This window comes from Equus przewalskii, chromosome 26, assembly GCF_037783145.1.
Source record: "Equus przewalskii isolate Varuska chromosome 26, EquPr2, whole genome shotgun sequence".
NCBI lineage: Eukaryota > Metazoa > Chordata > Mammalia > Perissodactyla > Equidae > Equus > Equus przewalskii.
This window is the reverse complement of record NC_091856.1, coordinates 7552298-7568374: the sequence shown is the minus strand read 5'-3', so window position 1 is coordinate 7568374 and position 16077 is coordinate 7552298. Positions and strand designations below refer to the sequence as shown.

The window sequence follows — 16077 nt, the reverse complement described above, 5'->3', positions numbered from 1 at the left end:
AACTTAGTCTCACCAGAAATGTATTAGAATCCCAAGTTTTTCTCATGATTGACAGCATAAAGCATTATTTTCTTTAAAAACATTTTCTCTCTGATGCCAGCCCAGTGGCATAGCGGTTAAGTTCATGTCTTCTGCTTCAGCTGCTTGGGGTTCATGGGTTTGGATCCCGGGCACAGACCTAGACACCACTCATCAAGCCATGCTGTGGCAACATCCCACATCCAAAATACAGGGAGATTGGCACAGACGTTAGCTCAGGGACAGTCTTCCTAAAAAGAGGAAGATTGGCAACAGGTGTTAGCTCAGGGCCAATCTTCCTCACCAAAGAAAAAAGTATATATATATATTTTATTACTTCATTGGCCATTTTTGCAATGATGATTGTATTCGTTGGGAAATACCATTTGTAATGGATTCTAGAATAATTACATAAACTCCAAAAGTCATGCCATTTCAGCTTAATTAGCATAGTTAGCCGAAAACAATTGTCATTTTCTAATGCCAATTGCATAGGATGTATTTTGCTGGCTACTGGGCTAGAAAAAAATACTGTTAAACTCCTTACAATAATGTTTCTAATACATTTTGATTACTGCCTTATTTTACTTTAATTTTTTCAAAGGAAACATCTCTATTTAAAAGATCTTTGTTTCAAGTAGTACTTTTTTTCCTCTTATGAAAAAACATTAATTCAGATACTCAGAAAAAGTACATTACCTTTCTCAAGATAAACAGACTCCTTCCCCACCTCCAACTCTCCTCTAAGAAAAGTCATTGTAGACTTCTCTGACTTTCCCTTATAAGTTGCCTTATTTATGTACTTTAATTTCCTAGAACTAAGCTGAAGAGTGATAATAAAGTTAATTAAACAGGAGGCAGTGAATATTTAAGAATCAGCATTTATGGAAGCAATTTTAGACAGATCTGTGATTTAACTAAGTATATCTTTGATCTTTGCTCTTTCAAAAAAAACCAAAACAAAACATTTATTAAAAATCTATTATATGCCAGGCACTTTGCAATATGCTGTTGATATAGAGTGAAAAAGATACGGTCTCTGCTCTCCAAGGGATCACAAACTAATCGAAGAACAGACTTCAGTAATTACGGTAATGTGGTAAGTGCATAGAAAAGACATAGGGGGAAGGCTCAGTGGGGGCCTGGAAGAGGAGGTGGCTCCCTGTCCAGGTTGGTAAAGAGGTGCTGTGGAGCAGCATTCGGAAGGATGAGTAGGATTTTTCAGCTTTAATGGTGAGAGGGTGGCAATGGGATATTCTGGGCAAAAGGAGCAGCACGTGAACAGGAACTGCAGTGGGGCATCACACTGCCCTTCTGAGGGCCTGGAAAGCAGTATAGCTGGGTCAGAGAAGAGGTCCTTCTGAGGGAGTAGCACAAGATGAGGCTGGAGACATGAGAAGGCCTCAAATCATGAAGGGCCTTGTAGGTTATGTTGAGAACATTAGAGATACATTGAAAGATTTTAAGCAGGGAAATGACTTGATCATATTTTTTGCTCTAGAAAGATCTGCAAAATGGTCAACAGATGGCATTTTTGCAGGGCTGGCGTGAATGGAGGCAAGTTGCAAGACAAGATTTAGAGAGACTACTTAAAGGGGTAAGAAATTGAAATGGCCCAAACCAGTGGCTCTCCAACTTTAGCACGCATCAGAACCGCCTGAATAACTTGTCATCAGATTATCAGGCTCCATCCCTAGATTTTCTGATTCACTAGGTGTGGGATGAGGCCTAAGAATTTACATTTCTAACAAGTTCCCAGATGGCTTAGGATAACTTCTAAGTTTTTGATTTAAGAAACTGGACAGATCCTGGTGACATAAAACGAAAGCATGAAGCAAGTGTTTCTTTACTCAGCCATCCTCCTTCCCTTTCACTGCTGATTCCACTAATTCTCCAAGACTTACATGCCGCCTGCTGGCTGCCTCCCTACTCCAGCGTCCTCTCCCTATGAGCAGTAGCTCAGGCTGCTGAACTCCTACTGATCTCAATTGAATGTCCCTGGCTTATGCTCTCAGGATCCACCTCTCTGCTAGCTTATGATGGACTCTAATGGACCAATGTGCCATTGATTATGAAAATAGGAATTTGATACTCCTCCAGGATGAGAAATTTCTACTTTAATAGTTGTCTTCCTGAAACCATGCCTCAGCCCAAGGCAGCAACCAAAGTGGGAATTTCAGGTACCACAATAGGCAATCTGCAGGATTCATTCCTGGATGGTGGGGATCTTCTGACATTCCTTGATGAACAGAAACTTGCCCTGTCAATGCATATAGGCAGACCTATATAAATGATAGATGCCAGTTAAAATTTCCATTCTTTGGATTCTGGCCCAGCTGGACTGGGTCACAAATAGGTATGACTTATCCTTGCCAAAGAAAAATAACAATGACTTTTACATGGAAAACAGTATGGAAATTCCTCAAAAAATTAAAAATAGAAATACCATACGATCCAGCTATCCCACTACTGGGTATTTATCCAAAGATCATGAAATCAACAACTCAAAGAGATTTACATACCCCTATGTTCATCACAGCATTATTCACAGTAGCCAAAATGTGAAAGCAACTCAAGTGCCCATCAACAGATGAATGGATAAAGAAGATATGGTATATATATACAATGGAATACTACTCAGCCATAAAAAAGACAAAATCATGCCATTTGCAACAAGATGGATGGACCTTGAGGGTATTATGCTAAGGGAAACAAGCTAGACAGAGAAAGACAAACACTGTATGATTTCACTCACATGTGGAAGATAAACAAACACATGGATAAGGAGAGTAGATTAGTGGTTACCAGAGGGAAAGTGGGTGGGGAGAGGGTGAAAGGGGTAAAGGGGCAAATATATATGGTGATGGATAAAAGCTAGAGTATTGCTGGTGAGCATGATTCAGTCTACACAGAAACTGATATATAATAATGTACACCTGAAATTACAAAATGTTATAAGCCAATATGATCCCAATAAAATCAAAAAAGAAAAAGAAAAGTGACTTTTAAAGATGTTTCCATTTAACTGTAATCTAATACCCCCCTGCTTTGAGACACTTGCTTTAATTACGTGAGCAGGAAGCAGATCAGACAGTGGTCACAAAATCTTCTTCCCAGAATCAAATTATGTACGTGTGCGGAAGCATTCTTTCTCTTTCTCTCTCTTTCCCTCTCTCCCTCTCTCCTTCCTTCCCTTTGGTAAAAGTTACTTTATCCCATTTTGAACCAGATTCTTCATCTGCACAAGTAGGACTGCAACCTACCTTACAGGGTGTTCGGTAGATTAAATGAAATAATGTATATAAAGCGTCTAGTCCAGCATCCTGTATAATAAATATTCTATTTTCTCCTTCTCTCTTCTCCTTGATGATTTATTATCTAGCCACTCTGGTCGGAAGTGACCAAACTCTGGACATCTTTGAAAGGCATCACTGTTAGGAATGAGTGAACTAGACAGTGGTGACGTCATATTGATCAGGGTATACCCAATAAGCTGACCACAGACTTCCACAGGTCATTCTGCAAATACCATCAGTAAATGTCGAAAATTGTTTTAATGTTGAGCTTTGCTTCTTTTAAATTAGATTTTCTTAGGCTTCCCATTCTACTGCTTTCCTCGTTTCACTCCAATCATATAAGTTATTGCATATTTGCTTTTGACATGCTCACTTGCTCATAACTTGAGGAAATTCAACCCTTTTCTATAATAGGAAAAAAAAAAGGGATCAAGGATAACCAAACGAGCTGAGAGCATGTTGTATTCTGGCCCTCATGTTCTCAATAGTCAGTTCTATATGTTCTAAATGTCACCATGGCTGGTTTGAATCCCAGCCATGTTCACACTTGGGGAGTTTTATCCTGGCTCCCAAGAAGCAGGTATTTGCAGGATCTCATTAGAATGCTGTAGTACTTGTATTCGTTGAGTACTTACTGTTGGAGAGACTGCAAGATCTATATTCGTACCTATACCCATGTATACATTCATTCCCATATCTATAATCACCATCCATATCTCCTCAGAAGTTTTTATAAAAGTCCTAGAAGGAGGGACGTAGAACATGCCTTCATTATTCCTTGTCATGAACCCTAATAAAAGTATTTGTTTTCCAACTTTGGAAAGGCATTATTTTCAAGAACCTGATGGGCTAGATTTCCCATACTTTGTTAAGTTCCCTGCATAACAAAATTACTGGATGGGAAATCTTTGTCAGGAAATTTGATTATTTCTAAATTCATTTTATTGGTCTCCCATGCTGTCCCTGTCCTTGTCTAACTCAGCTAAAGGGTATATAGTAATACCCAGGCAATATTAAAATATACGTCCAGAGAGAATCTCATATAAATGTAGTATAGGGGAAAAAATCAAAGCTGAAATAATTTGTAAGACAATTTAATAAGTACTGCTTCACCTTAAGGATAAAAAATTCGACTTAGTACTAGGATCAGGCTCAATTTCTGCACTTCCTGGAAAATCCCCAAAGCAACCCTTGCTTTTAAAGTTGATACTGCCAGAGCTTAGTTTATTTTATCGAGTGTGTTCATCTTTAGTAAATTTCACTTGTAAGTAGGGGCTCAGCTCAGCATGCTCTTGTACTCACCTATGAATCTTATGATCCTTCGGAGTAAGGGGTTCAGGTAACAGCATTCTCCGGTTAGAATTGTTTTCTCCTGGGCAATCAGAGATTCTCTGGTTGACTTTATGAAATACATGGATATCTCACCAATAAAAATCTGGGGAAGGAATGTTTAAGAAATGTCAAGTTGGAGAGCTGTCTAATACAAGAGATCAGTGGCTTTAAAAAATTCTTTTTTGAGGCTTCAAAATCCTTTCAAAAGATAGCATGTTGGAGAGATGGAGAGTTAACTAGTAGATTGCATTTAACTTTTCAAAAGAATTGGAGAGAGCAATAATCGATAATTTCAGACAGATTTTAGGCTATAATATTAAATTCTAAGGTCATATAAAAACATAAGTTGAAACAATAAATTGTAATAATTTATGATAAGGCTCACTCATGCTGAGATTGAATTTTTTAACTGAATGTGTGAGTTGCAATAATGAGGAATGACTGGGACAGTCAATGTGCCCAACAATGCATTGCACATACACATTGTAATAAATTATTACTTCATTATGTGGCAATACTACCATCATTTAGATGATAGATCCTTATTTTTGAACACATTTGCCTGAGCTATATTTCTCCTAGTCTGAACTGGTTGACTATCCCTTCTTAACGACTGGCACCTCTCTCCTGTTATCTTGAACTAATACATGTATATTACCATTTAAATCATAATGCCTTTGCAGAGATTGTAAGCTCCCTGATAACAGGGACCACATCTTATGTTTCTTCACTATGCTTAAGCACCCACCACAGGGTATTCCCATTTAAAATAAGGAACTGGCATGAGGCAAGTTGTCACCAACTCTAACACTGCCACAACTGAAGACTGAAAATCATCAATGAAGAATAAAAAGTTAATAATTACCATTATCCATTGAAAACTGGGTGTCAGGCACTTTATCATAGTATTTTTCATGCTCGCAAGATCCCTAGTGTATGTATTACTACCCTCGCTCTACTGGTGAAGAATGAAAGTTCATCAAGGTTAAGTAACTTACCCTCCAGAGCATACAACTGGCATGTGGCTGAACTGAGATTGGTACCCAAGGGCAACTGGGTGCCAAAGTCCAAGCTTGCCACCACCTCGTATGCCATTTTTATTTTCCTATCCTAATCTCAACATTTCCCCAGAAGAATGCAACCTTATAGATGCTCTTCTTTGCTATGCATTTGCTGGGGTTTTAGATAAACTTTATTAATGTTTTATGAATTCCCATGCTTACATTCCTCCTGTCATCATGGAATATCTGCTTAGATGGATAAAGATGACAACATCATGAACGGCACACGGGTGATGGAAATTAAACTATAGAATTTTAAAACTAGAATCATTTATAGATTTTTTTTCCCCCTTCCTTTTATGAGTGAAGAAACTGAAGGTCTCAGGGACATGGCCACACACAGTCAGATACTGTCTGAAGTGGCTCTAGAATGTGACCTATAAGTAGACACTGTTATCCTGATTGTATAGATAAAACACCTGAGGCACAGAAGGCTTAAATAATTTGTCCAAGGCTGTCAGAGCTAGTAAGTCACAAACCCCAGCCCTGAAGCCAGGAAAACCTGGTTCCAGAGTCCTTCTTCTCAACTAGGACATTTTTTACATAGTAGTGACTCAATAAAAATATTTATTGAATTTGTGTTTAAGATTGAGAACATAGAAAACAAGTTAAATGTAATATGCTTTAAACACTGAAAACTCATGATACTCAAGTATAAGATAGAATGGTGTAGTGGAAATAGAACTATGGGCAAGTCAGAATGGGGTGGGATAAGAAGTCAGCAGGAATAGACAGAATTCAGGGTTGGACAGGCAAACAGTGAGCCAGCATAGATCACCTTGGCGGGTGCTATGTAAGTATGGCTGTGCAGAGTTAGAAATATTTGGTGCCTAACATCCCGTGGAATCAACAATGAGTTGATACTCTGCTGTGTAAAAATATTGAATAATTTGAAAAACTCAGTCCTCCCTCTTAAGGCCTATTTTTGCCAAAATAAGGTGCCAAGGGGCTTTGTTTGTCCCTACTGTACAGGATGGAACTGCAATACTGTGCTTTATCTTAGTGAACAGATGGGGATAGATTCAAGCAAGCTCAGATACGTGAAATACTATTTTCTTGAGGGAGCTCTCTCTGATCCCACAGACCAGCTTAGGTATTCTCATTGTACATGAATCTCTTACCTTGTGTTCCTCCTTTCTAGTTCTTATCACAATTACATATTATTAGTGTTATTCTTTGTTATGGGATGACCTGCCTGTCTTATTTTCTTATACCTGCAAGACCCAGCCCAGTATAAGGTTCATAGCAGTTATTCAATGTTGAATGAATTAAGTATATCATATTCATGAAAGTGTTTTGGAATGCAGGTTTAATCAGGTAGACTATAAAGAAGGAAAAATGATTTCCATTATTTATCCTTCCAGACTCAGTGAAAATGTCACTGTCTTTCCCAAAGCCTTTGCCAGGTCCCCTCAGGAAAAGGGACATCCTGTCTTGTCATTGCTCCCACAACACATTACACAGATCTATATCCTGACATCTATCAAATTAATGGCAATTATGATTTGTATGTACCTCTTCATTTGACTATGATGTCCTTACAGGAAAGACTTTTGCCCTTCTTTGTACAGTGCCTAGAACAGGGACTGGTATATAATATCCTCAATCAATATTTGTTGAATAAATAAGAGAGTGAATATTTAGAGGATCTATTCACGGATAAAACCCTATGACCTTAATTTCTCTGAAGATGAGCACTGCAGGAAGTTCCTAATATAGGCCAGAAAGCACGCAAGTCTTGGGGTATTCCTTAAGAATAAATAAAAACCAAGAACTAAGTAACAGAAAGTGAATTCTCTCTTTTGAACTAAATTCACTCATGTACTCATTTTGTATTCAACATTTTTGGATTGGGAGTACCCATTCTGCCAGGAATTGTTCTAGCACCGGAGGCATAGCTGTGAACAGCTGCATGGGGGGGAGGGTTACACAAACTAATAAATATATCATGTAATTTTGTAAAATGACATATGATTAAAAAGCAAATCAGGAAAATGGAATGGAGAGTGATAAACACATGAGAATAAATAAGAAATAAGCATTGTTTGCCTCAGCTATTTCAGAAGCCAAAAACGTTATATTCTTTTTTTTTTTTTTTTTAAAGATTTTATTTTTTCCTTTTTCTCCCCAAAGCCCCCCAGTACATAGTTGTATATTTCTCGTTGTGGGTTCTTCTAGTTGTGGTATGTGGGACGCCGCCTCAGCGTGGTCTGACGAGCAGTGCCATGTCCGCGCCCAGGATTCGAACCAACGAAACACTGGGACGCCTGCAGCGGAACGCGCGAACTCAACCACTCGGCCACGGGGCCAGCCCCCAAAAACGTTATATTCTATAGGAAAGAGATGTGCAAATTCTAGAAGTTCTCCATTCAGTGAAGCTTTCCACTACTCACACAAGAGGACGCAAAGCAAGATGTGTGAGAAAATCTACACATGACCTATTCTTGTTAAAAAACACAGGTGGCACACATAGGTACATACACACAAATCTAAACAAAATCATTCCCAGGCATACCAGACCAAACAGAACTTGTCACACAAAAGGGTAGAGGGCTCAAATACATCCATAAGTAAAACTTCCTAAGACTCTCATGTCAAAGATAATAAGCAGTACTAGAATTATTATTATTGGCCAGCAATATTCAAATCACAATTGAGGTATGAAGCAAAAAGAAAAATGTGAGCAAGGATATATACTAACCTATATATCTAGTTACTGACATAATGTGTGGAATACATTAAGTGATAGTGAATCTCTACATAAGGAAGGAAGGAAGAGAGAGGGGAAGAGGGTCATTTTATAACTAACAGGTAGGAAGATATTCCTGGTTCTTAGTTAAGACTGTGATGGACATAAAGCTTGCTGACGAACAATCCAGCTCTCAGACCCCAGTGAGTGGGCTTCGTGGATGTTCATTTTTCTGCATTTTGCTGACCACACATAGGGTGTTATTTCTCCATCCACTGGATCCTATAGTCTCATTCAGGGCCTGATTCTGCTTGGAGAGAGAGAGAAGATTCTGCTTGACAAAGGAAGAGGCCTCTCTTCTTTCCTGCCGGGCCTTCAGCCCACAGTGGATGCCACTATGCAAACCGTGGCAGATTTATGACTCTGGTTTTGGCAATGGCTGGGTTCTTCCATCTGTATCTTCACCACACACACTCTGCCTCTATCTACCACTCTATTTGGAGAGCAGCTGGGACATGTGGGACCCTCCATGTGTTCGGCCCTGGCTGCCCTGCCTATTAAGACCTTTCGATTGTTGGCTAACAAACACCATATCACTCATAGCAAATGAGAGTACCCTCTGGTGAGAAACGATCAAGGCCAAACCCTAGATCTGACAATAAATGAATTGCAAATGAATTCCACTGGTGTATTTCTCATCCCAGCTATGCCAGCTACAATCCCAAGTGACATAAGACATTGAGATACAAGTAAATATACTTTAAGTAATGGAAAATAAACAAGTTACCCTGGAATATAGTGAATCAGTTTGGCGTGTTATCTTTTAGACATCATTTCTTCACAAACGTTTTACAGGAGACCTGGTAAGTGGTAAATAAGTGGTATATATGTAAAATATTTAGGGGACAGTTTTTAGATCTCAAAATATAAACAGTCTGCATAAAAAAAAAGGTCACTGAAAGATGTATTATAATTTCACAGTGTAAGGGGGATTCACTGCATGTTATATATGGTTGTCATTAACAAGTGCATCTAGACTTCCTGGAACATATGATTTGGGTTCACACATAGGCTAGTTGTGGCTCTGATAGTTGCCAATATCAAAGTTATCACTGTTTCTTGAATGTGGGCTGTGGAGTTGAAATCCCAGCTGTCTCCTTTCTTGATGTGTGACTTTGGGCAAGTAATTGAACCTTTTTGAGCCTCAGTTTTCCTTTTTTTCATAATTTTGAACATGAGGAGAATAACTATATCAGAAAATTGTTTAGAGTATTTAAAAAAATGTATGTCGAGGCATCTATTGGTGCTCAAGAAATGTCTGTTGCCTTTACTTCCCGGTCTATCTAGGCAAGAATGTGTGTTGAAGCTGATTTAAAAAAATCAAGCCTAGTCCTGGAGTAAGGAAACATGCTGTGACTCTAGCTTTGCTCTGCTGCTAAGCAGGTGTTTGATCTTGGACCAGCCTCTTGACTTCTCTGGGCCTCAGTCTCTCGATTGTCAATCTGTCAGTTTCCCATCTGTTGGACTAGAAGACCTCCAAGGTGCTTTTTCAGTTCCCACCTCTTTGCCTTTACAATAGGAGCTGACAAGAGAGGACTGATTAAGGGAAACTAAAATCACATGACTGGGCTTTGATCTCAGTTCTGTAGGTTAAGCTCTCCAGGGCCAGCATGGTTTCTTGTGGTGCTTCTTCCTTCAGCCTTCTTTCACTTTTAAAATCCCACGGGACTCGGCCCTCACCAAGTACTCTTCCTGTAAAGCAAAGTGGATGCAGACCTCTCCAGAGTCATCACATCACCTGATATCTCTGTCACCTGGGTTCCTAAAGGACAGCAGAAGCTGGTAGCCCCCCTCTGAGTTGTCTGTGTGTCATGCTTGAGGAAGAGGAGAGGGTTCTTTGCACACTTCCCAATATTGGTGTCCAAGTAGCTTCAGATCTTTTAGTCCCAGGGATTCTTAGATGCTTCCAATAGTCTCCCTGGGAGGCTTCACAGTGCTCAGCATTTCCAAGAAAGACAGACATGGTTTTTGTTGTAGATTTTATTTAAATGTGACCCAGGAGATTTTTAATGTACACACTATGCTGCCAGTCCTGAATGCCAGTGTCCTTGCATTCTGCTTTAATCTCTCCTGATGTGTGCCATTGACAACCCAGATCTGCAGAGGGGTTCTGGTCCTCTCACTTGCTGAGCTTTGGTTGGTTCAAGGGCTCTTGACTTCTGACTCATCACACCTCAGTGTAAACAAAGAAATTCAGCCCTAGACACTTCCTATGCCTTTCAAAGCTCAAGGCTGCAACAGAATCAAAGCCATTTGGATGACAGCATTTTAAAAATCGTTCAGCAGCTAGAATAATAAGTGTTTTGTGGGTTGGAGCCTCCTTACTGGTCTTAATCCAGGGGCTGTATCTACCCATTCAGAAGGCTGTCTTAAGCTCACACTTGATACAGAACGTAGCACCAAGGTGGTATGCTACATTCCAAAGCACAGTAGTTTCTTATGCTTCTATTTCTGGACAGTGGATATAAGAGAAATGGGAATTTAAAATGAGTTAGCTAAAATATTGTTCTCAATGAAAAGGTAAAAAGTATCGTGATCACCAAGTAAGGTGACCATCACATAATTCTAGGCAAACAATAGTCTTTTCAAGAAACAAATTATCTAAGCTCTTAATGCAATCACGTAGTCACCAGTCCTGAGAAGGGGCATCTTAAAGGTGGTAAGCAAGTGTCTCTGTGGGATGATGTCAGGGGCAAAAACAATCTGTAAAGGAATTCAGAGCACTCATTTGCAGCATAGACAAAAATGGGGAAATGGATTTTTTCCATCAATTAAAAAAAATCCACAACAATTAAGGGGGATATCTATAAATCTTTCCCAGAAAAAAATGTAAATTCTAAAGACTAACTACATTAGCAACGAAGAAAATGTGCTTATGATAAAAAAAAAAGGAAAAAAAAAGGAAGCCACGAGACAATGTACAAAAGGGAAAAGATGTGAATTATAAAGTGTTCAAAGGGGTTTCAACAGATGAGGTTGTTCAGAGCCTGGAAGAGGCAGCTTATGAGGCAGTACAAGGTCCTACAATGTCTCCTTTGCCTCAGCAGCTGCGTCCCTGGTCAGCCAGCCAAGGACGTGCATTTATTGAGAGCCCTCTCTGTGATCACACTGCGCTTTGGGCTTTCACAGTCACTGTAAGAGCTTACAGCCCAGAAACCCCCCAAATGAAGATTCACAATTTCCTCCAAACTGTGTCTTTCTGTCAAATTGTGTTTGTCTCTTCCTTTCCTAGGAAATTCTAGATGAGTCTTGGATAAGCGTGCGTGCACACTTGCATGCCAACTGAGAGCTGTTTCAACTCTCTCGGGCTGGGTGTCAAGTGTTCTGCTGCTTCAGTACTAAATACTCCCCTGCCACTCTGTGGTGAGGCCAAGAAAAAGGTTTATTAGCCATTTTCTCATGCCTTGTGGCACTGGGGCTGAGATAAAATGAGGGTGAATCAGACTCTCCGCCCAGTCATGCCCTCTTCTCCAAACAGATTCTCTGCCTTGGACTCTGAGTGTGTGCCTTTATTCAGGAAGGGTCAGAGGCAGTAGTCAGCGCAGGGTTTCCACTTTGGTCTGAAGCACCCTGCAGATTTCTTGGGAGTGTGGGCCACCACTTTTGGGTAAACGGCTCTGGATGCAATAAATCTTCCAAGCTCTAACCATTCCTAAGATCTGGGACAGCAGTGGCCTGTCCCTGTGCAGTTTATCCCATGTGGCCTTGCCTCAACATGATGCTGATCTTTTCTGACGGCAAAGCACCGAAGGAGAAATAGGAAATGATGTGGCAGAGTCTTTTCCCTCACGTCTCCTTGTGCATCCCTGCAGTTGTGAATACGGCTGGTAATGCCTATCCACAGAGACAGCGATACGGTGCTGGTTCTTCTATGGTTAACGTGCTTCAGAATGCACAGAAAACCAAGGACAAGTCCAGGTTGAGCTACTTTTTTGAAAATTGCCATTTGTTAGTGTCACATAAGTCACCCCAGAGTCTTGCCTTCTTTCTACTCCAGGGAAACGGGTTTAAGGAGGAATAATAAAAAGCTGCAGTTCTGTGAAACACTTGACCAGTCACAGAGGTGTAAAATCGATCTCTAGAAAGAAAGTCGAGACTTAGAAGTTGGGAATCTGACATTTGTAGGCTTCCAATCAGATTGTTCTTTTCTCATTTCTCATAGAATATTAGAACTGGAAAGATCTTGGAGACCATTTAGCCCAACCCTTCCTTTTATTTCCAGATGAGAAATTGAACTCATAGAGGGAACATGACTTTCAGGCAGCAAAGCCATGACTGGGACCCCTGCCTCTCTTGAAAGAGCAAACCTGAGAAAGGATGACTCTGCACTGTGAAGAGAATGAAGGATGCACACTCAGAAGTAGGGGGTGTGCTGAGTTAGGGCCTTGGGATCTGTGTCCCAGTTGCCCAACAAAGGCTGCTCTTAGACAAGCCATACCTCCATATGATGGGGCAGAAGAAATGAACACAGCTCCTTGCTCCCAGGAAATGTCCCTGAGCTTCAAAAGGGTTCTTCTGCTTTCTGTCCTACTGCTGATCACATGTTTTCAGGTCTTGGGGGGAAGATCAAGCACCATCAGCAGGGTTCCAAGGCCACACAACGCTCTGCCATTCACCCATCAGCTATTAGACGCCCTGGTTGCTAGCAATGTCCCTCATTCAGGAGGAAAATAAAAGTGGAATCCAATGGGTGGCCATCTGTCCAGTCACCTACAGAGCTAGCTGGGACCTTCAGCAAATTAACGTTGTTAAGTCTCAGTGTGCTCAACTTAAAAATGAAGAGAATTGGACCATACATTTTCTCTATGTTCTTTGGGATGTCTCTTTCCTATTTCACTGGGATGTTGTGGGGATCAATTAGGCAAGGATTGTAGAATATAAGTGAATTAAAGATGTTATTCTTATGATCATCATTTATGGAATATTCCTCAGCACATATCTTAGGGCCCTGCCAGCATTATTGGTCACATTTTTCAACCAGAGAACAAAGGGATGGAAAGGCTGAATCAGGGTTCTATACTTCAGAGCTAGAGTAGAACTTTAGCTTCTTAATACTTAGTTTACTGTTCATTGACTATATCCCCTTGGCTTCCCATTAGAATATTTGACTCTCAAGTCAAATTTGCGTGATTGGAAGAGATATGGAAAAGATGGAAGAGATATGATCAACACCTGTAGCCTCAAGAAGAGTCTCTACTGAACATGTTAGAATGAAAGATCTATCATTTTTGCCCACAGAGAAGAGAAATTGTTCACAAAGTTCTGTTTTTCTATTTTTGTTTTTTGGCCATGTGTATTTTTGTTTTTTAGAATGGCCATTTCCAAGTCTTATTTAAGATTGGTCATTTCATAATTATTGCCAGAAGAACTGGAGTACGCAATTTGTTTTTAAAATATATCTTTCTATTTGAAAATAATATCCATTCATGTAGAATTTTGAAAGAAATACATAAAAGTATAAAAGAAAAGAAAAAATTAACTGTACCATTAGTATTCAGAGACAATAGCTATAAATTTTTAGTTTGTTTCTTACTAGTCTTTTTTTTTATGTAATTATACATTTGGGATTATACTTGCAACATACAGAAGGTATCTTCTTAGGGTCTATTAAATACTCAGACCCACAAACAACCACATGCTACATTTGGCACTGGTCCACTTGGAAGGAACCATAGCTTGCCAACAGGGTAGCATCACATGCTTCTCTTCAGCAAGTGTTCTCACAGCAGTCCAGCAGCACAGTACAGCTCAGGTGCAAGGAGACCTCAGACATATCAGCAAATGCAGGAGCCACTGTGGCTTAAAAGCCTCATGCCCTATAGAAGTCAATATATGGTGAAGCAACTCCATAGGTACAGCTTCTAAGGCCCCACAGTGGACATCCCGAGTTTCCAGAGTCACTGCACTGGAAGTCATAACATGGTACTTTCTTGGGTAATTATGGTTCTCTGAGTTCAGATGCAATTCACCAATCAGGGGTTAACTTTGCCAAGCAACACAGTTGATAGATATCATCTTTTTCTTTTTCTAGCGAAACAGAGCCAGAAAATTAAGAGACAGTCAGATTCTCTTGTAGATGCGAAAAAGATTTTACTCATGATACTATATGCAGTACTTTAGCCTTTAAAAAAATCTTAACATTAAATCACAAGCATGTTTCATTGCTATTAAAGGTCCTTCAAAAATATGACTGCCCAATAATGTACTTATACGGTCCTCTACTATTTTTTCACTACTAACACTATTGATGAGATGAACATCCCTACACACAAATCTTTGTATATATATAAAACTCTGATTATTTTCTTAACATAAATTCAGGAAATGGAATTAATGACTGGGTCTGAAGTTTATAAAACTCTTAATACATCTTTGACAAGCTTCTCTTCAGAAAGAAAATCTCTTTGACTAGAATTGTATGAAAGTATCTACACCTTCAACAACATGGGCTATGTTTCTTTAAAACATTTGCCAATTTTATATGGGGAAAATGCTGTGTTTTTAAAAATTAATTTTCTTTGGTAATTGATGAGTTTAGAAATGTTTATATGCACAAAATTTATTGTTTTGTTAATTGTCTATTCTTGTCCTCTCCCATTTTTATTTTGGGAAGCTCATCTTTTTAAGCGTTAAGGATATTTACATTTGAGCCTCATATGCTGCAAACTTTTTTACAATCTTAATTTACTTTTTATTTTGATAGAAATGCTTATTTTTAGGTAGACAAATCTATCAATCCTTTCTCTTCCTTACATCAATATTCTTAAGTGAGACTGTTGCCATTGAGGGTGCTTTTGTGGATGTGTAAGTAGACTTTCTAAGTGTTTAAAATCCATATTTTTCTTGCTTTGTAATGTGCATTGAAAAGCTTCCCATTTATTTTTAGACTCTGGAACATTTTATATATTACAGATTTTCTATTCCTTGAAAGTTTGAAGAATTTATACTACAGCTATGTGTCTGCAGCCAATACCATTTTGTGAGATAAATTTTAGATACATTTAAAAATTTATTCTATTGTTATTCATCTATTTATCTTTACTACATCTTTTTAAGGCATTCTTAGTAAATTATCTCTTCATAGAATATTTTCAATTTTATTGAGATTCAAGCATTTATTGGCACAAAATTGTATATACAATTTAAATACAAATACAGTGTAGATTTGTAAAGGTTCATTTATTTTTGCTTATACATTCTTTTCTTTCTTAACTTTCTTTTTACTTCTGCCTTTCTTATAGTAGACTAGACTTGCCAGGGGCTTGTACATTTTACTTTTCAAAGAATTAGCTCCTGATTTTATTTACCACTTCTATTGTTTCTGATTCACTACTTTTTTTTTTTAGGAAGATTAGGCCTGAGCTAACATCTGCTGCCAATCCTCCTCTTTTTGCTGAGGAAGATTAGCCCTGAGTTAATATCCATGCCAATCTTCCTCTACTTTATATGTGGGACGCCTGCCACAGCATGGCTTGCCAAGCGGTGCATAGGTCCACACCTGGGATCCGAACCGGCTAACGCTGGGCCACCGAAGCCGAACATGATTCACTATTTTTTTGTTCATAATTTTTATTAATCTGTTTCCCTTGCTTTCCTTAGTATTTTCTTAATGGAAAAAAAA

At 39.1% G+C, this 16077-nt stretch overlaps 1 protein-coding gene across 5 annotated transcripts in view; it reads right to left on the bottom strand.

Moving 5' to 3' along the window:
* Positions 1-16077, bottom strand: part of PLPPR1 (phospholipid phosphatase related 1) — a 264088-nt gene that overhangs the window by 28439 nt on the left and 219572 nt on the right. For all 5 annotated transcript variants that reach the window (XM_070595294.1, XM_070595293.1, XM_070595295.1 and 2 more), the window contains one exon: positions 4617-4749. In XM_070595294.1, the coding sequence (XP_070451395.1) occupies positions 4617-4749 (133 nt within the window). The remainder of the gene's footprint in view (positions 1-4616; positions 4750-16077) is intronic.